At 40.9% G+C, this 24992-nt stretch overlaps 1 protein-coding gene across 2 annotated transcripts in view; it reads left to right on the top strand.

Moving 5' to 3' along the window:
- Positions 1-24992, top strand: part of MYH10 (myosin heavy chain 10) — an 87868-nt gene that overhangs the window by 51979 nt on the left and 10897 nt on the right. For both annotated transcript variants that reach the window (XM_014055943.2, XM_087709780.1), the window contains 15 exons: positions 119-240; positions 395-464; positions 554-714; positions 980-1088; positions 1193-1324; positions 3316-3522; positions 3634-3771; positions 4868-4991; positions 13714-13885; positions 14215-14427; positions 15542-15686; positions 17005-17211; positions 18735-18839; positions 23894-24046; positions 24657-24905. In XM_014055943.2, the coding sequence (XP_013911418.2) occupies positions 119-240; positions 395-464; positions 554-714; positions 980-1088; positions 1193-1324; positions 3316-3522; positions 3634-3771; positions 4868-4991; positions 13714-13885; positions 14215-14427; positions 15542-15686; positions 17005-17211; positions 18735-18839; positions 23894-24046; positions 24657-24905 (2307 nt within the window). The remainder of the gene's footprint in view (positions 1-118; positions 241-394; positions 465-553; positions 715-979; positions 1089-1192; positions 1325-3315; positions 3523-3633; positions 3772-4867; positions 4992-13713; positions 13886-14214; positions 14428-15541; positions 15687-17004; positions 17212-18734; positions 18840-23893; positions 24047-24656; positions 24906-24992) is intronic.

Here is a 24992-nt window from a genome sequence, read left to right as displayed (position 1 = left end):
GATATAAAAACATGTTGATTTCATGTTGTACATGGATGCTGAAGAACACTTTGATTTTTGAGTGATTAGCAATATTTCTTCAATGAAAAAATGCTAAAAGGAATGTCTGTGTATTTAGGCTGGAAAGTTGGATCCCCATCTTGTTCTAGACCAGCTCCGTTGCAATGGTGTTCTCGAAGGAATACGGATTTGTCGACAGGGATTTCCAAACAGGATAGTGTTCCAAGAATTTAGACAGAGGTACTTTAATACAGCTGGCCTTAATGTTTCAGAGATCACTTTGTACAAATAACTTTGTTTTTGTTGCTTATTAACATTCAGTCTTTATTTTCCAGGAGGGATAGGTTTCTGTAACTTTACCAACATCTACTTGTTTTTTTGGTTTGATTTATAGGTATGAGATCCTGACTCCAAATGCAATTCCTAAGGGCTTTATGGATGGAAAGCAAGCTTGTGAGAGAATGGTGAGCCATTATATAGAAATATAAAACATCTAGAAAGTTTCATCATTTACGTTCCCTGTGTTAAATAAATGGATTTGGCTCTTGCATAGATCAGAGCACTGGAATTGGATCCTAACTTGTATAGAATTGGTCAGAGCAAGATTTTTTTCCGAGCTGGTGTTTTGGCACATCTAGAAGAAGAAAGAGATTTGAAGATAACAGACATCATTATATTCTTCCAAGCTGTTTGTAGGGGATACTTGGCCAGAAAGTAAGTTAATGTAGTAATATTACTTTAATCCTTATGGACAAGATTTGGTGAATTTTTTTAAAGGATTTAGGTTAACCAAAATACTGCATTTAAAGTAATATGCATGATTTGTTTACCAAATGTTTATAGTTACTTCCATAGAGAAGTGTTATTATCACTTTGTACTTTAATAAGGCTTTCTTATAAAGCTAATATTTTGATATTGATAAAATGCAGAAATTCTCAACTGTTTTATAACAAAAAACATTTCTTGATTTTTCTTTAGAGCCTTTGCTAAGAAGCAGCAACAACTGAGTGCATTAAAAGTTTTACAAAGAAATTGTGCTGCATATTTGAAGTTAAGGCATTGGCAGTGGTGGAGAGTGTTCACAAAGGTAGATTGATGTTCTTCTTCACCTCTAAATTATGTGATGGAATTCTTAATAGCAGAAAACTGACATTAACTTGCTGGTCTTGTGGCTTTTGATTGATTGTGTAGGTGAAGCCTCTGCTTCAGGTTACTCGTCAGGAGGAAGAACTTCAGGCTAAAGATGAGGAGCTGGTAAAGGTGAAAGAGAAACAGAGTAAAGTGGAAGGAGAACTAGAAGAGATGGAAAGAAAGCACCAGCAGGTCATTATACACAATCTGATTTATACAATGCTATTGATCTATATTTTATGTGCCTATGTGATTTACTGAACATAAATTACAGCAGAGAAAATATTTTTAGTGACAAATACAGTAACTTTTTACAACTTTAATTGGTTGTATAGGCTGATTGTCCAGCTAAGCAAAATTATTATGACTTATTAACTTGCTGTGTTACACGATACAACTTTAGATGGTATACAGTAGAAAGCAGGTTCATGATAATTTTTCAAAAAAAATATAGTCACAGCAAAATTATTTTACTATTCTTGTTAGAAAAATGGACTTGGAAACTTGGACTTCAGTATTCCAAAGGGTAGAAAATATGTTGTGTTATTGCACAATTTCAGCTACAATCTCAATTTATAGCACATCATCATTTTTCATCTTGCATATGACTTCTGTTTCCATAAATAACCAAAGCATTTTAAAATAAACCTGGATATTGAAAGTAGGAGACCAAAATGGTTGGCTGCATTTCTTCTGGTATATATTCCTTCTTATCAGTTATTTCCAAACTTACTTTAAACTTCTGCCTTAATAATAATTCAGAGAAAACAGTGCCAGTACCGTATTTTCACGACCAAAAGCCGCACTGGATTAAAAGCCGCAGTATCAATTAACGTTAATTTTTTTAACTTTTTCCACATATAAAGCGCACCGGGTTATAAGCCGCACATTTCCCGACGCTTCTGGACATCGCGAGGAGCGGCACGAGGGTTCTTGGCGCTCCGGGGGGCGCCGAGGGCGGCTGGGAGGGGCGCGCGGCTTGGTTTCTCCTCCCTGGACGTCGCAGCGGCGGCCCCGGGCTCACCGATCTCTGTGTTTTTCGCATCGGGGCATGCTCTTGCAGCGCGCCCCGATGCGAAAGGCACTGGGATCGGTGAGCCCGGGGCCGCCGCTGCGACGTCCAGGGAGGAGAAACCAAGCCGCGCGCCCCTCCCAGCTGCTTTCGGTGCTTCCTGGAGCGCCGGGAGCCACAGATGTCCAGAAGCGGCTTTTGGGGCTGGTGGGGATTGGATTTCCGGCTCGGTGGCCCCTGTCGCTTCTGGACGCCTGTTGTGGTTGTGGGGAGCCGAGGAGAGTGTGGAGGGGAGCGCGCGACGGTTCTTGGCGCTTTGGGAGGCGGGAGAGGCGCGCGGTTTGATTTCTCCCTGGACGTCGCCCGATCTCTGTGTTTTTCGCATCGGGGCGTGCTGCAAGAGCATGCCCCGATGCGAAGGGCGCGGGGATCGGTGCGCTTGGGGCTGCTGCTGCTGCGGCGTCCAGGGAGGAGAGGCCGGGCCGCGCGCCTCTCCCGCTTCCCGGAGCGCCGGGGGCCGTCGCGCGCTCTTCTCCGCGCTCTCCTCGGCTCCTCACAGCTGCGGTGGACGTCCAGAGGCGACAGGGGCTGTCGAGCTGGGGGTCCGGTCCCCATTGGCCCCAGGGGCCGCTTCTGGACATCTATTGCAGTCGCGAGGAGCAAAGCAGCTGGGAGATCTTTTTCCACATATAAAGCGCACCGGGTTATAAGCCGCACTGCCGATTTTGGATCAAAATTTAGGATTTTTAGTGCGGCTTATGGTCGTGAAAATACGGTACTTTAACAAACACTTCCTCTAATAACATACCTCAAAACCTTTGGTATCTTGTGCGAGCTATTGATATGATTTAGCAGTGCTTTTGCAATATGGCAAACTATATCAAATTCCAATAGCTGGTAAATTCTGCTAAATTGTTGAGTTAATAAAGGAGAATATTTGTAGCTCAAGATTGACATGAGGGGTCCTTGGTGTTCTCTGAGCTTGCTTGTTTTCTTGCAGACATTTCATTACCCAAACTAGGTAACATCTGCTACTAGTACTGATGTTGTTACATAGTTTGGGTAATGAAATGTCTGCAGGGAAACAAGAAAGCTCAGAAAGCACCAAGGACCACCTCAAAATTGTTACAGCACGCTAAAAGGTTGAAAGATTTTCTTATCATGTTTGTAGTTGGTAGAAGAGAAGAACATTCTTGCCGAACAGTTGCAAGCGGAGACAGAACTCTTTGCTGAGGCCGAAGAGATGAGAGCTCGCCTGGCGGCCAAGAAGCAAGAGTTAGAAGAAATTCTGCATGATTTAGAGTCCCGGGTAGAAGAGGAAGAAGAACGGAATCAAGTGCTTCAGAATGAAAAGAAAAAAATGCAGTCACACATACAGGTATTGCTCAATGGACTGATGATAGGATTATTAGAAACTCTGCCTAAATATTGGGAGTATTGGTATCTTCCATTGACACAGTACAATTATGACCATTTTTCTGTTTTTCAGGATCTAGAGGAGCAACTTGATGAGGAAGAAGGAGCTCGGCAGAAGCTACAGCTTGAGAAGGTAACAGCGGAAGCAAGAATAAAGAAAATGGAGGAAGAAATCTTGTTATTGGAGGACCAGAATTCCAAATTTCTTAAGGTGAGGGGGAAAAAAGAAAAAAAAGGGGGGGGAGGGGGAGGGAAAAAATTCCTCTCCAATGCAGTGGAGAAAGTGTGGCCAAAATTGGGTAGTAAATGAATAATGGTAACTATAGATAACATGCTACCTCTGGCCATTTTTAAGATTGAGAAAAGTAGCCTGCAATGATTAGACATACATTTGTTTTATTATATTAATCTCTCCTGTTGAAACATTAAAATCTGGCATACTTACTGTATTTAATAGCTAAACTACAAATCCATAAGCTAAATGCAGATAGCTTTATGTTTTTTGAAAGAAAAAAAGCAGTATATAAGTCTAAATGCTATTGCTATTATCAAATGTCATTATGCTTCAGACTGTGGTATCACATACAAAGAATTATTCTTGCTGTTTTGCTTTTGACCAAGTTTTATCATTGGTGCAACATGTGGAATTAAGAACTTCTTATGGTAATGACCGTGTCAATCCAATTGCTATCACTAATCTGATCCTTTTCAGATGAATTGAAGCTTTGTAATATTAATATTACTGATTCTACGCAAAACTTTATAGATTATTCAAAATAAATTGCAGATAATTTTAGAACCTTCAAGATGACTAGCTGTAGCTTGGATTGTCTCAAACATATCAATTTACTGATGGAATAAGCTCATTTAATGAAAACCCAGGTCATTATTTCCCTTATCTGAGACTCTCAACCTTAGACTCTCCAAATATAATTGGATTAAAAATCTAGGCTTCCTAACCAACATGATACAAAGCCTCAATTCATCTGGAAATGATCAGGTTGGTGATAGCAATTGGATTGAGATAAAACACACACTAGGAGTTTTGTTAGTGATATAATTTGCATCTGCTAAATATAGAACATAAATATATTTTTAGATGTCTGTTAACAACTAAATGTAAAATATATTTTTAGTTGCTCTAAAAAGTGTGAGGAGGTTCAAAATGTTTTAAAATAGTGGAGAATCTTACTTTGTTATAACCATTTTTTATAATTGGGTTGGTTGGAATAACAATTGTATAATTTGTATCCGATTCTTTGACTCTCATGTATATGTTACTTCATTCTTACTTTTTACTCAATTAGGAAAAGAAATTAATGGAGGACAGAATTGCAGAATGTTCTTCACAGCTGGCTGAAGAAGAAGAAAAAGCCAAAAATTTAGCAAAGCTGAGAAACAAGCAGGAAATGGTGATTACAGATCTAGAAGGTTAGCAGTTACAAGATTTGCTATTATGGGAATAATCATTGGACAAACCAGAAGTATCCTGGTACCAAATAACAGAAGCAAGTTTTAACTTCTGATACAGAGTATAAAAATAAGTGCATATTGTTTTATCCAAATCAAAAGATAATCTGTAATGTCAGTTTTGAAATTTATTGTGGGACATTTATTGTTAGACAAGATACACTCCTAAGACAAAAATTCATTAGAACCATCCTTTACTACACACAGGGGTGGGTTCCTGACAGTTCTAGCCTCTTCTATAGAAGAGTTTCCACAAATCTACCGCACCATTTAGAACTGGTTCCAGCTCTCTCCCCCTGCCCGTCCATACCACACTTGTCCCGCCCACCGCTCACTGATTGGCTGGCTCACCAATGGCTCTGCCCACTTCTAAGAGTCTTATCTAAATCTTAAAGTCTTAAAGCTGTCAAGTTTGAACATCCCTGGGGTTTTTTCCCTAAAGGGTTAGGGGTGCAAGGGTCTTGTAACTTGACAGTTTTAAGACTTGCATGCTTTAGTGCCAGAGTTCCTGAGCCAACATGACTGGAGGAGGAATTCTGGGAGTTGAAGTCCACAAGTCTTAAAGCTGTCAAGTTTGAACACCCCTGGTTTTTTTTTTCTAAAGGGGTGCAAGGGTCTTGTAACTTGACAGCTTTAAGACTTGCGTGCTTCAAATACCAGAGTTTCTGAGCCAACATTTTGGTTGCTAAGCAAGAGAGTTGTTAAGTGAGTTTCACCACATTTTACAAGTTGGCCATGCCCACCCAGTTACATTTAACGGATAAAGTTGCTCGGATTCGGACAGAGCTGGACTCCAATTGCACGGTACCAGCCAAGGTGCCAGGGGAAGGTCTTGAGCATATTTCATGGATTGAGTTTCAACTTGTCTCTCCTGAGGAAGTGGACAAGGCCATGGGAGTGGTGAGTGCCTCCACCTGTATACTGGACCCGTGCCCCTCCTGGCTGGTCTCGACCAGCAGGGAGGTGACATGCGGCTGGATCCGGACGATAGTTAACACCTCTCTCCGGGAGGGAATTTTCCCGCTCCTCCTAAAGGATGCGGTGGTAGACCCCTCCTGAAGAAACCATCTCTAGACCCAGCCATTTTGAGCAACTATTGTCCAGTCTCCAACCTGCCCTTTGTTGGGAAGGTTGTTGAGAAAGTGGTGGCCTCTCAACTCCGACGGTCCTTGGATGAAACCAATTATCTGGATCCCTTTCAGTCGGGTTTCAGGCCTGGTTACAGCACGGAAACTGCTTTGGTCGCGCTGATCGATGATCTCTGGCGAGCCAGGGATAGGGATCACCCCTCTATCCTTGTGCTCCTTGACCTCTCAGCGGCCTTCGATACCATCGACCATGGTATCCTTCTGCGACGGTTGCGAGAGGTGGGAGTGGGAGGCACTGTCTTTCGGTGGTTCTCCTCCTACCTCTCGGACAGGTCGCAGTCAGTGTTGGTCGGAGGGCAGAGGTCGACCCCTAGGCCCCTCAATTATGGGGTGCCGCAGGGTTCGGTCCAGTCCCCCCTCCTATTTAACATCTACATGAAGCCGCTGGGTGAGATCATACGCCGGCACGGGATTAAGTACCACCAATATGCGGATGATACGCAGTTGTATCTGTCTGCCCTGTGCCAACTCAGCGAAGCAGTAGAAGTGATGTGCCAGTGTCTGGAGGCTGTTGGGTCTGGAGGGAGTAAACAAGTTGGCACTCAATCCAGACAAGACCGAGTGGCTACTGATGTTCCCTCCCAAAGATTGGCCAAGTATTCCATCTCTCAGGCTGGGGGGTGAAATTATACCCCCCTCAGAGAGGGTTTGCAATTTGGGAGTCCTCCTGGATCCCCAGCTGACTTTAGAACACCATTTGTCGGCTGTGACCAGGGGGACCTTTGCCCAGGTTCTCCTGGTCCACCAATTACGACCCTACCTGGATCGGGAGGCCCTTCAGACAGTCACTCACGCCCTTGTGACCTGAAGACTGGATTACTGTAACGCGCTCTACATGGGGCTGCCCTTGAAGAGTGTCCGAAGACTTCAGTTAGTCCAGAATGCAGCCGCACGAGCGATCGTGGGTGCACCCAGGTACACCCACGTTACACCTATCCTCCGCGAGCTGCACTGGCTACCCATTAGTCTCCGGACTCGCTTCAAGGTGCTAGTCGTTACTTATAAAGCCCTACATGGCATCGGACCTGGGTACCTGAGAGACCGCCTCCTGCCAATTACCTCCCATAGACCGATCAGATCGCACAGACTAGGCCTCCTTCGGATCCCATCTGCCAGCCAATGTCGGCTGGCGACTCCCCGGGGGAGAGCCTTCTCTGTTGCAGCTCCAGCCCTCCGGAACGAGCTCCCCGTGGAGATCCGGACCCTTACTACTCTCCCGGCCTTCCGCAAAGCCACTAAGATCTGGCTGTTCCGGCAGGCTGGGGGGCTGTTGAAATAGCCAGCCCCGCTGTAACTATGAATGTTGTGTATTTTAAATTGTTGTTTGTCTATTTGTCTATTTATCCCCTTCCTTTGTTTATTGTAAGCCGCCCAGAGTCCTTCGGGAGTGGCGGCATACAAGACCAATAAAATACAAATACAAATACAAATACATGACTGCCAAGCCACTCCCACCCGGTCACATGGCCAGCAAGCCACTCCAACAAAGCAGGCCACACCTACAGAAGAGGTTCTAAAACATTTTGAAACCCACCACTGACTACACACTATATACTAACATAATATTTTTATTCAAATACTCATATTCAAGTAATAAAACATACAATAAAAGTTTGATTTAATATTGCAAAGATAAAAGGTTGCAAGAAATCAGTAGATTCCAATATAAGTTATAAAGCATGTATGTAAAATCAGCTCTGCTAAATATATTAGAACTCTCAAGCAGCTAACATGTTCTTCAATTTTCACTGCAAAATACCACAATTGGGAAGCTGCCTTCAAATAGGTCAGGAGTTTGAGGAAGAGCATTCGTTAAGAATGTCAAATTCCTTATTAGAGTAGGATTGAATTCTGGATCAATTTCTCTGATTTGCTCTCATATGATAGATTTATGAAATTTGCTTTAAGATGATTTCCCCAATATGTCAAGGATAGTCTTTTAGTTTCACATGTTTTAAGTGATCAAAATCAGCTTAATAATATTAAATGAAAAGAGATGAACTTCACTTACTCAGTTCTAGTTGTTTAAGACCCAAACTAACAATCAAAGAGGGGTTTCCCCTACCCCATTCTTTTCCTACAAAATTGTACTTGGAAACAGAGCAGTGTCTAATCCTAACATCAAAAAGTACATATTAGATAACATTTTTCCATACAGTAAGCATTTTAAAAACTGTAGTGAATCATTAATTATGAACATTGGATAAGATTTCAGTGAATATGTTCATAGAATCATTTTCATTTATTGTTAACTTGGAACATAACTTTCATTCCATTTGTTCTCTCTTCTGTCTTCTCGTAACCAACCTAGAATTTTCAGAATTGTTTGGTGGGAATACCACCAGTCCACCAAACTTCTTCAGTTTGTTTTCAAATTCTGTAGCAATAGCACTTTCAAGCCTGGAGCTAATCATAATTGAACTTTGTCTATTTTTTTCCCTACAGTCTTCAAAAATCACGAATTGTTCATCAGGGCACTTTATTTTCCTATGATCACTATTCAGCCTTTGGCCTTTCTCATGTGCCAGCATTGAGATAGTAAAGTAACTGTCCTATCATTCCCTCCAAAGCCTTGCCTAAAAAGGGTAATCTGGGGATTGGGATCAGCATTAGGTCAAGGTGGGAGAAAGGCCCCTGCCTCAATGAGGCATTATTCTTTGGTTACTTTAAACAGGCAGAGGACAATGATTTGTCCCACAGGGGCCAAAATCTTGCTGCAAAGAACCCTGTCCACTTCCTGAGTGTACAGAAGATCAAAGGAATGACAAGCAATTTTGCAGGTGGTTACCTCAATTGCCTCATTTGTTCCTGCCAAAATGTTGAAAACCACCTTCTCTATTCTTCTCTGAAGTTGGCATTTGAAAAATGTCATATAACTCATAATTATGATAAATACTAAAATGATGCTAAGCTCTTTTCTAGATCAGAAAAAAATTAAAAATGCATATATTCTTGAGTTTTTTTCCTTAGTTCTATTTTTTATAACAATTCCCTGCTGCTCTTGGCACTCCCTTATAAATCATGTTCTGAGAAGAAATATTTACAGTTATATTTATCATATCAACTGCGCATAACCCACCCACTCTCCTTGGATTTAGATGCACAATTTTTGGCTATGTAACATATAACTTGGAATTCTAATTTAATAGTTAAACTACTAATTTTATGTGTTAGCAGATTTTTGTTCCCTAATTTGGAAATATTTATTCTGTTGGTCAGAATTATCAGCAAATGACTTAATTGCATAAATATTTCTGTTTAGGACTTCCAGCCAAATAGACTAAAACTGAATAACAACTGGCATGAACCATACTTTCTAAAAATACAAAAATATAGAAAGACCTTAATCTAAGGATAAATCTTATATTCCCCTGCCAATTTATAAAATAATAAGAAAAGAATCCAATATTTTTCAGAACGGGATAATGTTTTTCTTTGAAGTATCAAGAAAAGCTAAATCAGGAATGCTAAAATTTATCTTCTACTCTAGCTATATAAGGAGTGGGCTTTTCCTCATTCCCATTTCAACTTATTTTATGAGTTCCCTTATTGAAATGAAGTGATTTAAACACAAATATGATACCATGTTGGCTTTACTAAGTAAATACCTATCCTTTAACACATGGATACCACATTGCATCCAGACATTTCAAAATGTCTGGCAGGGGCTTGAATCTCCAATTTAAAAAGGGAATTTTTTTTGTAAAAAAGCAAGCTTGTGAGACTAAAAAGCAAAGAGGCACTCTCAATGCTCTACTTGGCCATTAATTGGAAAGGAAAAAGGTAACGAGGCATGAGTCTACTCTTGATACTTTTCAGTCATCTGCCAAAGTGTGTTGAAGCAAATAAAAATAAACCAGACACGGAAACTGCTGCACTCTTAGGAGATTGGAGAAGGAAATATGCCAGGAGGTGGGGGAAGCAGGAAGGACCTGGGGTCAGGATTGGGCAGGCTTCCAAGGGAAAAATAAGCTGTTTTTTTCTCTAGAAACAGAATAGGCATTATACATTTAGTAGACGATTTTCCTGTTTTTATGTTTGGGGAGGAAGATGGGAGCCTACGGTAGTAAAAAGGGAACTGTGTGCTTGATGGGCTGTTTAACTAAAAGCATGATCCTAACATGAGGAAATAGAACTGGATTCAAAGACCGGAATTGTGCCTTAGAGGGTACAGCCCTGTATGCATGCCAAGTATTCAAATTTTACTCTAATCCCCTTGCTGCATGATTTTGGAACAGAAATATTTCAGATGAGTGGATAGGGAATATGATTACTGAACAATTTTTTTTTAAAATAGTTTTTATTAAACATTATTACCTTTAAAAACAGAAAGAAAAACACAACAACATAAGAAAAGACAAAACATACATAACAATATAAAGTAATTATACAGCCTTTTGTATCGGCATTCATTAGTTATACATTTTTTAAAGAGTAAAACATACAAATACAATTTTAAACATACAACCCCCCCACCCACCCCCCACCCCCCCGCGGTGACAGTCATTCACAGCCCAGCTTTTTTCTTTCCTTCCTCATTGTTAGGTCTCTAAGCCACATCTTCTCATTACAAAGTTCAGGGATCTATTACAATACCCATGTTCACTTTTAACTTTCCCCATTTTAAGTCCCTGCTGTTCTCCTTGTCGCCCACATATACCATAAGTTCCAGCTAAGGTAATGTTCCGTTTCTCCTTTGTCCCTCAGCCAACCCGTCATTCTGTCCATTTCTGCACATTCATAGATCTTTTTAATTATAGCATCTTCCCGACGGTATGGTAGTGGATTTCCAAAATTGTGCATAAGTTATTCTTGCGGCCACAATTATATGTAGGCTCAAATGCCATATTGAACTGCTTATGTTTTCTGGTTTAATGCTTAGTAGAAGGTTCTCAGGTCTCCATTCCATGCTTGCCCCGGTAACCTCTTTTAGCCATTTTTTAATCCTTTTCCAATATTTCGTGGCCTCAGTACAGGACCACCAAATATGGTAGAATGTGCCATCCTTTCTTCCACATTTCCAACACAATGGAGATAACCCAGGGAACATCTTGGCTAACCTCGTTGGGGGGAAGTGCCACCTATAAACCATCTTGTATATGTTTTCTTTGAATGCTGTAGATATTGTAAGTTTAATGGTCTTACTCCATAGATCCCACCATTTGCCCATTTCAATTTCATAGCCAAAGTTTCTCTCCCATGCTATTAGAAGGCTTTTGTCCATCTCTTCATTAGCATCTTGGCAGGTCAAAAATTGGTAAATCTTCGATAACATTTTCTTGTCTCCACCAAACAAAATCTTATCTAGCCCCTGAGGGTTTGGGTAGATCCCAAAACGTACCTTATCGCTTTTAAACCTGTTTCTAACCTGTAAATATTCCCACCATTCCAGATTCCTGCCCTGCTGCTCTAATTCCATCTTTGTTTTCATGTTGCCATCTTCTGTCATGATGTCTTTATATGTTATGTTTCTTGTCCAATTAAATACACTGGGATGCATTAAGGCCTCTAATGGTGCCAACCAGCACGGAACCCTAAGATAGTATTTTTTCCTCATCTTTTCCCAGACCCCCATCAAAATCTTCCGAATATAATGTCCCATGAAGTACCTATGGGGGGTGTCTCTTTCTTGCCAGAGGGAGGCATGCCATCCCTGAGGGAGGTCATGTCCCTCTATAGCCAATAGGCGCCTTCTACTCAACATCACCCAATCCTTCACCCATGTCATAATTGCTGCATTATAGTATGCTTCCCAGTTGGGTACTCCGAAGCCTCCCAGTTCTCTACGTTTTTGCAATATTTGGGCTTTAATTCGTGCTTTCTTGCCTTGCCATATAAATCGAGCCACTATTGTCTCCAAAGATTTTAAAAAAATTTTGTCCAATTTAGTTGGTGCCGTTTGAAACAGAAACAAAAAATTTGGTAATACATATGTCTTGACTGTCGCAATCCTGCCCATCAGAGACAGTTGTTTACCACTCCAATTAGTCATATCTTTAGATACCTGCTGTAGCAATTTCATATAGTTACCTTGATAGAGGAACATCTCTCCGTGAGCCAAATTCCCAAGTATTGTATTTTATGGGCCATGTTAATCCCTAACAGGCTTTGTACTTCCCTTTTCTGGTTCAGAGTCATATTCTTAATTAACAGTTTTGTCTTCTCTTTGTTTATACGTAGCCCCGCTATCCTACCGTACTCCTCTATTTTACATAAACGTTGTATCCCAGAAGCCATAGGGTCCTCCAGGATAAAAACAAGGTCATCGGCGAAAGCCTGGACCTTAAATTCCTGAGCTTTAGCTCGTAACCCTTTAATTTGTGTGTCACTCCTCACTATTCTAAGAAGGGGTTCTAATGTGAGGATAAACAGTAGGGGGGATAATGGGCATCCTTGTCTTGTGCCTTTACCAATCTCAATATCAATTATTTTTTAAAGCTTGTGAAATTCTCTTTTGTCAAAGATAGCAGGAAAACCAAAATTGTTATTTGTTTAGAATATAATTTTGAATGCCAACTACACCAATACCAATGTAGTTTTGATAGTAACAGCTGTTTCAAGAAGTAAAGCCTCCTCTCTTCAGTTCTGGACATCTGGAGTTCAGGATGTCATATTTTCTCATCCAAGCAGTAATACCCTAATACTATAAAATCAAAATTCATTGTTTGATATTTTGTTTCCTTTTTAATTTGCTGCACTTCTACCTAGTGAATCTAGAGATACTATTTTGATTCCAGTTTGGTGGGCTTTGAAGAAAAGATAAATTTATAGGATTTTAAAAGAGAAAATGGAATTAGCTTGTCTCTAAGGATCTATTACTAAAAATTCCATAAATTTTATATTTTGATAATCTCTGCATTGATTTTTAAAATTCCTCTTAGATAATTCAAATGTGTATCATAGTATTCTTAATAGGAATAAGTTTTAGGTTGTTAAACAATGATCCCATAATGACCTTTGATCTGCAGTTGTGGTAGTTGTAATACAATAACTATTAGGAACATAGCATTTTGAAGAAAGGTAGCATTCATTAACGTCTTCATTTGGAATTGATGTTACTCTGTCTCTACATTTTAAATTAGCAATTTGATTGCTTCATTTTTAGCAGATTGATCGAGTTTATCTTCACATATTGCATAGTTTTTCTACATTGGGTTTTTTTCTTTACATTTGGTTACTTGCAGGGTAGCATCTCCCTGATAAACCTGGCCCCATTGCTTAGACTGTGTTGAGGGAAACGGTTGGTTGACCCCCATTTTGGAGAGTTTGGGGGGAGGGGGCTAGCGTTCTTAAATGGCCACCTGCTGGAGGTTAGTTTTCTTTAATATTATTTGCCTTTTGGAAAAAAACTGAAAACTGACCTTTTCCAGAGGTCACTTGGGTTCTGACCATGTATCCTTTTGAAATTTTTTAAAATATTTTTTTTCTGTTTGATATGTTGTGTTGTCACATGCCATCAATAATCTTTTAATGATTGTAGCAGGATAATTACATCTAATAAATAAATCCTCCGTGTCATTATTGTTTCCTTAAAGAGCGCTTGAAAAAAGAAGAAAAGACTCGCCAAGAGCTAGAAAAAGCGAAAAGGAAGCTTGATGGAGAAACCACTGATTTACAAGACCAAATTGCAGAACTGCAAGCCCAAATAGAAGAATTAAAAATCCAACTTGCCAAGAAAGAGGAAGAACTGCAGGCTGCCCTTGCCAGGTAAAATACTGACTTCCATTACATACAGTTAGCCCTCAACACACAATCATTCTCTGCAATGTCAGGAGTCTTCTGGCGTCGACTATATTCAATTACATTGTGTTAATTTGTTAGTTACTCATTATTGATTGGGCAGTTGCATTGTGAACATATGTAAACACATTTACATTGTATTGGTGATATGAAGGTATCACCAATCCTATTTAACATTTTTATGAACGTATGGATAACTAGGATGTTTCTTCTCATTCAGTACTTCAAGAATAGCTTTTTTGCACCCACTTCACTCTGTACTTCACTCTCACTGTTAAACTCTGTGTTGCTTACAGAGGAGATGAAGAAGTGATGCAAAAAAACAATGCGCTAAAAGTAATCCGAGAATTGCAAGCCCAAATTGCAGAGCTGCAGGAAGATCTTGAATCAGAAAAGGCTTCACGCAATAAGGCAGAGAAGCAGAAGAGAGACCTGAGTGAGGAGTTAGAAGCATTGAAGACAGAGTTGGAAGACACCTTGGATACTACTGCAGCTCAGCAAGAGCTCAGGTTAGTGAGCAGAGATGCAATGGATTTTCCAAAATGAGCAATGTTCTGTCTTGGTAAACTGAAGAAATTAGCTTCCTCTTAGAAATTGCAGTCAAAGCAAAAACTATTTAAAATTTACATTGAATCAAAACAGCATCACAGTGCTACATTCATTGTTAATTGGTTCCTGGAGATGTAATAAGTGCCAAAACAATGAGTGCCGAACAATGTTTTCCCCATAAAGAATAATTGAGTGAGAGGAGTGGTAGAAGGGAGGGGAAGTAGGGTAGAGGGGAATGATGGAGGGAAGATGGAAAGTTGGAGGGGGGCGAAAGAAAGAGGTGTATGGAGGGTTGAAGAGGTACAGTGGGTTTCTATTTTGGGGGGTATTGTTGACAAGAGGAATTGCTGTGTTTATTGTTTAATGTTGTATGGCCCCGGTTATGCACAGTATATATGTGACTGTATGTAAATGAAAAATGGAAAATAAAAACACATTTTACGAGTGGAAAAAAAAAAGAATAATGGAGTGAGTCACAAGGCAGCCGATACTGGCAAGTTATAGCCTTTACATTGAGTATCAAACAAACAATGAGTACTAGGATAAAAGATTTGTGTCAAAATGCATTGACCACCAAATTCATTGCATTTCAAAGAAGTTGAATACCAAGTTTACATTTGCCTAAAATATTCATATGGAAGAAAAATTGCTGTAAATATTTGTTAGTCCAGTGTTTCCCAACCTTGGCAACTTGAAGATGTCCGGACTTCAACTCCCAGAATTCCCCAGCCAGCATTCGCTGGCTAGGGAATTCTGGGAGTTGAAGTCCGGACATCTTCAAGTTGCCAAGGTTGGGAAACACTGTGTTAGTCTATAGTAAATCTAGATTGTTTCATACCTTATTTGTGATAAATTTATCTCCAAATTAATAAAAAAATGTACGTTGTATTTAAAAGTGTCTCCCTTATCATGAAACACTGTCTTGGGGAAGGGAATATAGCGAAACAGCCAAAACTAGATATTTTGTCCAAACTGGATTCTTCCAGTTTAGGATGTTACTATGGTTTATGTTTTTATTTTTAAAAAACGATAGAAAGCTGAAACCTAATTTTGTCGTGCTGGCTACCTCTTTAGGACAAAGCGTGAGCAGGAAGTTGCTGAACTGAAGAAAGCCCTTGAGGAAGAAACCAAGAATCATGAAGCCCAAATTCAGGATATTAGGCAGAGGCATGCAACAGCCTTGGAAGAGATCTCAGAACAGCTTGAACAGGCCAAAAGAGTCAGTAGAACATTCACTTAAGCATGAGGAATTTCATATGAATAGGAAAATCCCCATGAATCTTATTTACATGTGAAAATCTACTGAAGCAAAACAGGACATCAGTATAAAGAGGACATAATTTAAAACTAGCTTGTGTGCAGAGTGTTTCAAATTCAAGCTACAGTGTATCAAGTTTGAAGGACCCATTTTGTGCTCAAAGCTGACTGTTTTGATCACTTCTTACTTTGAAAGCACTTTCAAAATTCTGCATTTTGAATCATATTTCAAACAGAGACTTTTGAATTTGATAGAGTTGAACTTTCCTAGTTACAGGAAAGTTTCAAAATGACTTTTCAGCATCAATTTTGCTACTGTCTTTCTTTTTAATCTTTCAATTTATTTGATAGTTTGTTTTGCTTAGGACAAATACCAGTCGTCATAATACACCGGTACTTCCTTAGGTTGCACACATATTGCCATTTTTGTTTCCTTACTACAGAATTCAACAAACTCTTTTGATGTGTAGTTCAGTTTCTGCTATTTTACATCAAATATAGTATTTACATACTTTGGAAATAATTTTCATATTATAGACAGGAAAATTCAGATTGCCAGTTGAGGGCACATCCATATTTATTTGTAGATAGCACTGTGTGTCTAAATTACATGTCTGAAGAAAAGGTTTTTGTTTTGTAATCTACTCTGCATTTGAACAGTGATTTATAGTCATTGTGAACAACACCTAATTTTGATTAGAAAGATTAGTGGAGATGCACAACTGGAGGCCTCGGGGCTGCATTCAGCCCATGAAAGTTTCCAGTGAAGTCTCCAGAGACTCTTAAATTGGAAACTTACTAAAATAGAACTTTTTATGTAGAAAATTATGGAACACATAATTTATTATATTAAATAGAAATTTTTTTTGTTCCCCCCCCCCTCCTTTCACATCAAGTAATATCTTTTGGAATGTGAAACACTTGACATATATCTTAAACTGCCTAGGTGCACTTCTTAATTGAGAGAAAGCTGCACTATAGTTTTCAAATGTATACTTCTAGGATATTATAAGTGTTACATTGTGGTAGCTTTAATCATATAATTATTTTAAATTTCAAAACTCCTGAAGTACTATTTTTTTGCGGACATTTCTTAATGCAGATTAAGTCACAATGCCCTGTAAAACCTATTTAGTCTGTATGTGAAAAGAGCTAAAACAGATGTAAGAATGGAATAAATGAAAGTTTAATATATGGCATTTTCTTGTAGCTTAGCTGCCATATTATGTTTCTGATGTAGCTCTGATGAAATGCACTAACTGGCTTTCTTGCTTCTTTAGTTCAAAGCAAATCTTGAAAAGAACAAACAGTGTTTGGAAACAGATAACAAAGAGCTGGCCTGTGAGGTGAAAGTTTTGCAGCAAGTTAGATCTGAAGCAGAACACAAGAGGAAGAAGCTTGATGGTCAGGTACAGGAATTGCAGGCCAAGGTTGTAGAAGGCGAGAGGCTGAGGACAGAGCTGGCAGAAAAAGCAAACAAACTTCAGGTAAAGATTTCAATTTGCAACTCTTTGGTGTAATGTAATAACTTACTAAATTGGAAAATATGTTGCTGTGTTTATCCTTCTGAAAACGTTTTCTCCAATTACTGCGTATACAGTATATTTGAAATGAGGGTGTTTTATTTGAAGTGGCAGATTTAGAATTAAGACAATGCAGGCTGCTAGTGGCAATTTTGTATTGGGAATATTAGAGCGTTAATGCAGATTTTTGGCCTCCAAATGTGTGTTCCTTCTTAGTAGGGTTCTTGAAACTTGCAAGCAAATGAAGTGCCAAACGAAATCCTTTAATTCATGTATAGCACTGTAGTAGACCATATTCTCAATATGTCATAATCTGCCTTCTTTCCTGCACTAAATAAATAACAGTGTTTTGAAAAAGCATTTCAATGAATTATAGTGGGAATAATGTTACATTCTGCTGATAGCAATAGCACTTGGACTTATATACCGCTTCACAGTGCTTTACAGCCCTATCTAAGCAGTTTACAGAGTCAGTATATTGCCCCCAACAATCTGGGTCCTCATTTTACCAAACTCAGAAGGCTGAGTTAACCTTGAGCCTGGTGAAATGTACTAGGGATTATTTGACTTTAAAATTATAAAAATATGCTTGTAAAATGTGCACTATTTTGACATACAGATTGTTTTTCATACAGGCTTTTAAAGTAAAGGAGTATTTAGAAATGTATATAACTAATGCTAATTATACTATTCTGTGAATAGCATTTATCCCAAATGGTGCGTTCTTGTTTAATCATATATTCTATTAGCAAATATAGGAAAGTTGCAGAATTAAGTCATGATTGCAAGAAACGCTACTTTATACAAATCTGTGTAATTGATAAGCTAACAATAGGAGAACTTACAAAATTTTCCCTAAAACCCTTAGGTTTTTCTATGAATATATCCCGTTTCTAAAGGAACATTATTTTTTCCTAGTATGCATTATTTTTTTCTTTTTTGAAAAGTCTTTGCCAACTTAAGTTTGAAACTGTAACCCTGATAGAATATACAAATAGCGGTGATTGCAGAAGGTTCTTAGAATACTGTGTAGCAGTCAAATCCAGTTTATTGTAGTATAATTAAATTGGAATCTTTTCATTCTAAATATGATATGCATAAATAAAATACTCTGTTTTGTGATGAATTATGAATGGAAAACCTTGCAGAATCTGAAGCAAATGTCCCTAAAAAAGTGAGTGCCTCCCACTGGATAATTATAAAATAGCAGTATAAAAAGATCTGTTGCTTTTACTTCTAAGGATCAAAACAATGTAGTGAATTTAAGTGCTGAGAAACACCATGGGGAAAAACATGAAAATTACACTCTTTTTTTCCCCCAAGTTGAGTCCCTTATAAATAACTACAGAAATTACTGAATAGCAATAGACATCACTTTCACTTCCAAAACATCACTCTGGATGTCATACATTTTGCTCAAATCTCTGAAAAACACTCATCCTTACAAACTAAATATTGGTATGATATCTAGATTCTTTGAATTTCAGAATGAACTGGAAAATGTTTCAAGTCTCCTGGAAGAAGCAGAGAAAAAAGGCATAAAATTTGCCAAAGATGCTGCAAATTTAGACTCTCAACTACAAGATACCCAGGTATATTTATAATTTTGGAATATAGTTTTAAAATACTTACAGTTCATCATTGGATACCTTAATAGATTTCCAAGATAACTAATGTGAGCTTATAAATAATACAAAGGTTAGGAAAGAAATTTAGATTTAAAGCATCAGCAAAACAGAAGTGGTTTCTTAAAGTTTGTTAAACTTTGTTAATAGAACAAGTCTGGGCTCCATATATTTTGACCATTACATGTTTCTTAGTTATATAGAATTGCTATACAGGTAAGGAAAGGTTACCCTGCCCAAAAGTGCTAGTCGTTCCCGACTCTAGGGGATGGTGCTCCTCTCCATTTGAAAGCCGAAGACCAGGGCTGTCCGAAGATGTCTCTGTGGTCATGTGGCCAGCATGACTAAATGCCGAAGGCACACAGAACGTTGTTTCTTTCCCACCAAAGATGGTCCCTATTTTTCTGCTTGCATTTTTACATGCTTTCAAACTGCTAGGTTGGCAGAAGCTGGGACAAGTAATGGGAGCTCACTCTATTATGTGGTGCTAGGGATTCGGTTTAGGTTTAGGTTTATTAGGTTTAGGTTTATTAGCATTTGTAGGCCGCCCTTTTCCCTGAGGGGACTCAGGGCGGCTCACACAAAACCAGGAAGGGGGGGATACAACATTAAGATAACAACAAATAATAAAATAATAGACAACATACATTCATCATTCGGGCGGGGTAACTATCCTTATCCCCAGGCCTGACGGGCGAGCCAGTTCTTCAAGGCTATGCGGAAGGCTTGGACGGTGGAGAGGGTACGAATCTCCACGGGGAGCTCGTTCCAAAGGGTCGGGGCTACTGCTGAGAAGGCCCTCCTCCTTGTAGTTGCCAGCCGACACTGGCTGGCCGATGGGATGCGGAGGAGGCCTAGTCTATGGGATCTTATAGGTCGCAGGGAAGTAATTGGCAGAAGGCGGTCTCTCAAGTATCCAGATCCACTGCCATGTAGGGCTTTATGGGTGATTAATAGCACCTTGAAGCGCATCCGGAGATCGACAGGTAGCCAGCGCAGCTCGCGGAGGATAGGTGTTATGCGGGTGAATCGAGGTGCACCCGCAATCACTCGCGCGGCTGCGTTCTGCACTAGCTGAAGTCGCCGGATGCTCCTCAAGGGCAGCCCCATGTAGAGCACATTGCAGTATTCCAGCCTAGAGGTCACAAGGGCCCGAGTGACTGTTGTGAGAGCCTCCCGATTCAGGTAGGGTCGCAACTGGCGCACCAGGCGTACCTGGGTGAATGCCCCCCTGGTCACAGCCGTTAAGTGGTGGTCGAATGACAGCTGTGGATCCAGGAGGACTCCCAAGTTGCGAACCCTCTCTGAGGGGTGTAAAATTTGACCCCCCCAGCCTGAGTGTTGGAATATTGGCCAAATCTTTGGGAGGAAAACACAACAGCCACTCGGTCTTTTCTGGGTTGAGCACAAGCTTGTTAACCCTCATCCAGTCCATGACGGCCTCAAGGCCCCGGCTCATCACATCAACCGCTTCATTGATTTGGCACGGGGCGGACAGATACAATTGAGTATCGTCCGCATATTGATGGTATCTAATCCCGTGCCTGCGGATGATCTCTCCCAGCGGTTTCATGTAGATGTTAAATAGTAGGGGGGATAAGACCGAGCCCTGCGGCACCCCATAATTTAGGGGCCTAGGGGACGATCTCTGCCCCCCCACTAACACCGACTGCGACCTGTCCGAGAGGTAGGAGGAGAACCACCGTAGCACGGTGCCTCCCACTCCCACCTCCCGCAGTCGTCGCAGAAGGATACCATGGTCGATGGTATCGAAAGCCGCTGAGAGGTCAAAGAGGACCAGGATGGAGGAATGTCCTTCATCTCTGGCTCTCCAAAGATCATCCATCAATGCGACCAAAGCGGTTTCTGTGCTGTAACCGGGTCTGAAGCCTGACTGGAAGGGGTCTAGATAGTTTGCTTCCTCCAAGGACCGTTGGAGCTGGAAGGCCACCACCTTCTCAACAACCTTCCCCAAGAAGGGAAGGTTGGAGACCGGGCGATAGCTGTTAAGAACAGCTGGATCCAAGGATGGTTTCTTCAGGAGGGGTCTCACCACCGCCGCTTTCAGTGCGGCGGGGAAGTTCCCCTCCCGAAGGGAGGCGGTTACAACCGCCTGGATCCAGCCTCGTGTCACCTCACTGCAGTTAGTAACCAGCCATGAGGGACACGGATCCAGAACACAGGTGGAGGAACTTACAGCTCTCATGGCCTTGTCCACATCCCCGGGGGTAACGTCCTGAAACTCAACCCAGCGCTGTTCTACTTGGTCCCCCTGTGCCTCGGCTGGAACTGCAGGTGTGGAGTCCAAGTCCGACCGAAACCGAGCAATTTTGTCCGCTAGGAATTGGGCATATTCTTCAGCTCTGCCCTGCAGGGGTTCCCCCGTCTCCCTTTTGTTCAATAGGGAGCGGGTTATCCTAAACAGGGCGGCTGGACGAGACTCAGCGGATGCGACCAGGGTGGCTATGTGCGATCTTTTTGCTGCCCTAAGTGCTCTGGTATATTCCCTGGTGCAGGTGGTTACCATTGCTCGGTTCGATTCGGACTTATCGGACCTCCAACGGTGCTCTAGGCATCTCCTCCGGCGCTTCATCTCCCGGAGCTCCTCGGTGAACCAAGGGGGTCTCCGGGATCCGCCGCCTCGGAGGAGCCGCAGTGGCGCAATCCGGTCGAGGGCCTCCGACGCTGCCGAGTGCTACGCAGCAGCCAGAGTCTCCACCGGACTGTGGGCGAAAGTGTCAGGAATAACCCCAAGCTCTGTCTGGAACCTTGACGGCTCCATAAGACGCCTGGGGCGGAACCACCTGGTCGGTTCCTCCTCCCTACAGTGGGGGTTTGGCCTCCGGAAGTCGAGCCTCAGTAGGCAATGGTCTGACCACGACAGGGGTATGATGTCGCTCCCCCTCAGACCAAGATCACAAATCCACTGCTCCGAGAGAAATACAAGGTCAAGCATGTGTCCCGCTGAGTGGGTTGGGCCTCGAATTACTTGGGTCAAGCCCATGGCTGTCATGGAAGCCATGAACTCCTGCGCCCCATCAGAGTTTTCACCGAGCGACGGCAAATTAAAGTCCCCCAGGACCATCAACCTAGGGAACTCAACTGCCAGCTCGGCTACCGACTCGAGGAGCGAGGGGAGGACTGCTGCAACGCTGTTGGGAGGCAGGTACGTTAGCAGCAAACCCACTTGACCCTTGAGGTCCAACTTTAACAGCAAAGACTCACACCCGACAATCTCCGGAGCAGGGACCCTACGAGGAACTAACGACTCCCGGATAACAGTGGCCACACCCCCACCCCTTCTCTGGGCTCTCGGCTGATGCAGCACCTGAAATCCTTCTGGGCACAGCTCTACAAGGGGGACTCCTCCCTCTGGGCCCAGCCAGGTTTCAGTAATACATGCCAGGTCTGCCCTCTCGTCTGTAATTAAGTCCCGGACGAGAGGAGCTTTATGGACAACAGACCTGGCATTTAGCGACAACAGCCTGAGACCAGGGTCCTGACTACTTACGCCATCTGGTCTTGGAGTGGGACTCCCAGGGCCGGAAGGGGGGATCTCTGTAATGTAGCGAACCCTCCTTCCCCGGTAATGGCCTGCCCTGAAGTCCCCGCCGTATCTGCCCCTCCCTGTTACGACCGCAATACCCCGACCCTCTCCCGTGTCTCTGGTCCCCTCAACCACCCCCATAGCCCCCGCAACCCCCGGCAGGTCCTCCGAATCACACATACTCATACACTCCCCCAAACAGTCCCCACGTAATAGTTAAAAACACAAAATTTACAACAATATAATCATAAAAGTGGGACATTCATTCATCTCATACGTACCTCATGCATAGCCCGTACAAAGAAAGAAGAAGAAGGTGAAAGAAAAGAAGGAATAAGAGCTAAAATAGTTGCGCAATTGATTAAAAAGTTTTAAAGTGCGAGTTCAGTTTGTTGCCATCAGCTGTCCATCTACTGCCCAGACCAAAGTTTCCTTCTGGGGATAGAAACCAGTAGTAATGATGGTAATAGTCAGGGCTAAGACAAACAGGATCATAGGCCCTAGGTCTATGGGTGAGGGAAATCTGGTAGGCAAAGTCCAAAGCGGCAGGGAACCAATGTTGGTAAAAAAAAAAAAAAAAGGCAGCGTTGATAGAAAGAGCAGGCGACCTTTCTAATCAACAAGCTCAGCGTCTTAGCCACTGAGCCACTACGTCCCACAAGAATTGCTGTAGTACAGAACTAAAATCCTGCATATTATAGACATTAGCCTCATGTTTCAAGTAATAGTTTGTTTCTTCTGTTTGCTCAACAGTTTTCATCACAGATTTGTCCACCAGCATGGTTTTCATTAATGTTTGGATGGTTTCTTAACTTTAATACCTTACTTAATTTTAATGTGCATTCTAGAGAAGAAATTACTGATTGTTATCTCTTTCTTTTTTAAAAAGGAATGGATAATGTTTCTAATGTACGTACACATGAAAAGGTTACATTTTTTTTTGCAATAGTTTGAGCACAAAATTCCTGATACTTAAAAGCTCTTTCTGTCATGAGATTGGTATAATGCTTTTATGATCACACTTTTGACCTCCTTTTGAAGGTTTTTTAAAAATCTTTGTTTAATAGTAGTAATAATAATGGCCACCGCCAATGATGGGCTGTGGAATTATAAGCAATTCTGCTGATTTTAAGGTGCTCTTTCATCTTTTCTGGGATTACTGCTATTAAACTTATTAATACCATACTGTTTCTTCACAATAACTTGCTGTCTGAGGCATTTTTTATTTGACAATTGACCTTTCTGACTTTAGTACTAGTTTTTAATTAACTGTTTTAAGGTCTGGTATGATGTATCATTATCAAATTACAGTCAAATGACTTAATGTCTTTAGGTCAGTCAGGATGAACCATGCTTAAGAACTTTTCACAGCACACAAATATCCTATTGAACAAATAGATGTAGTAGACTTAAGTTCAAATTTACTTCAGACCAAGTGGTAAAACGCATGTACATTTTTTTATTTCTATAACAGGAACTGTTGCAAGAGGAGACACGCCAGAAACTGAATTTGAGTAGCAGGATTCGGCAGTTGGAAGAAGAGAAGAACAATCTGCAAGACCAACAGGAAGAAGAGGAAGAAGCAAGGAAGAATTTGGAGAAGCATGTAATAACTCTGCAGTCTCAGGTGAGAAGTCATGACAAGTACAAGCCATAGCATCATTTTGTACAGTGTTTCATTCTGACCTGGGCTTAAGTAAGATCAGTTGAAACTGCAATTGCTTTTCCCTAATAGTTTTTACTATTTTCCAATAGAGTAGCAAGCACAAAACATCTGTAAACGTTTGGATAGGGTTGATAAATGACTTTTTGTGAATAAATTTTCATGCAGCTGTCCTCGAAAAGTCAAGTTTGTCTCATCAGTAATTTAGTATATATTTGAACATAAATTTGGACCTAGTTTATACAATCTTAGATAATGTGTTAATGTATGTATCATTTGAGACTTTCTTTAAGCATCTGAATGTTTTAAGTACTTTTATCACATCATGAAACTAGAGTTTTTAAATGTATCTTTCCACATCTTGAAAAGGAATTGAAAGGAATGATTCTAGTCTTGATACTTTCTTGTTTTCTGTATAGTAGTAGAGGTTTGGAAATAATCACTGGGCCAAAAACTGCATGAATAAAACTGACATGGTTCTGCCAACTTAGGGTGAATTAGGCTGTTCTGCAGCCATAAAACTAGTTCACTAATTTTTTTTTTTGAAGTATTAAAGATTTACTTTGCATTATAGCTAGCTGATGCCAAGAAGAAGGTTGATGATGACCTAGGGACTATTGAAGGGCTGGAGGAGAGTAAGAAGAAACTGTTGAAGGACATGGAAATTATCAGCCAACGTTTAGAAGAAAAGGCAATGGCATTTGATAAATTGGAGAAAACAAAAAACCGCCTTCAACAAGAACTGGATGACTTAATGGTGGACCTTGATCATCAGCGTCAAATTGTTTCCAACTTGGAGAAGAAGCAGAAGAAATTTGATCAGGTATGTCACTATTTAAATTATGTTGCTTTCTTCTGAAGGTTATAAGTGGCAGTTCATTATTTCCTGATAAGCTTTTCAAGTTTACAA

This window comes from Thamnophis sirtalis, unplaced genomic scaffold (genome assembly GCF_051295495.1).
Source record: "Thamnophis sirtalis isolate CommonGarterSnake01/CBP01778 unplaced genomic scaffold, rThaSir2_p1.2 scaffold_3, whole genome shotgun sequence".
Lineage (NCBI taxonomy): Eukaryota > Metazoa > Chordata > Lepidosauria > Squamata > Natricidae > Thamnophis > Thamnophis sirtalis.
Note: the sequence above shows the minus strand (reverse complement) of the source record. Positions and strands in the feature narration are given on the sequence as shown.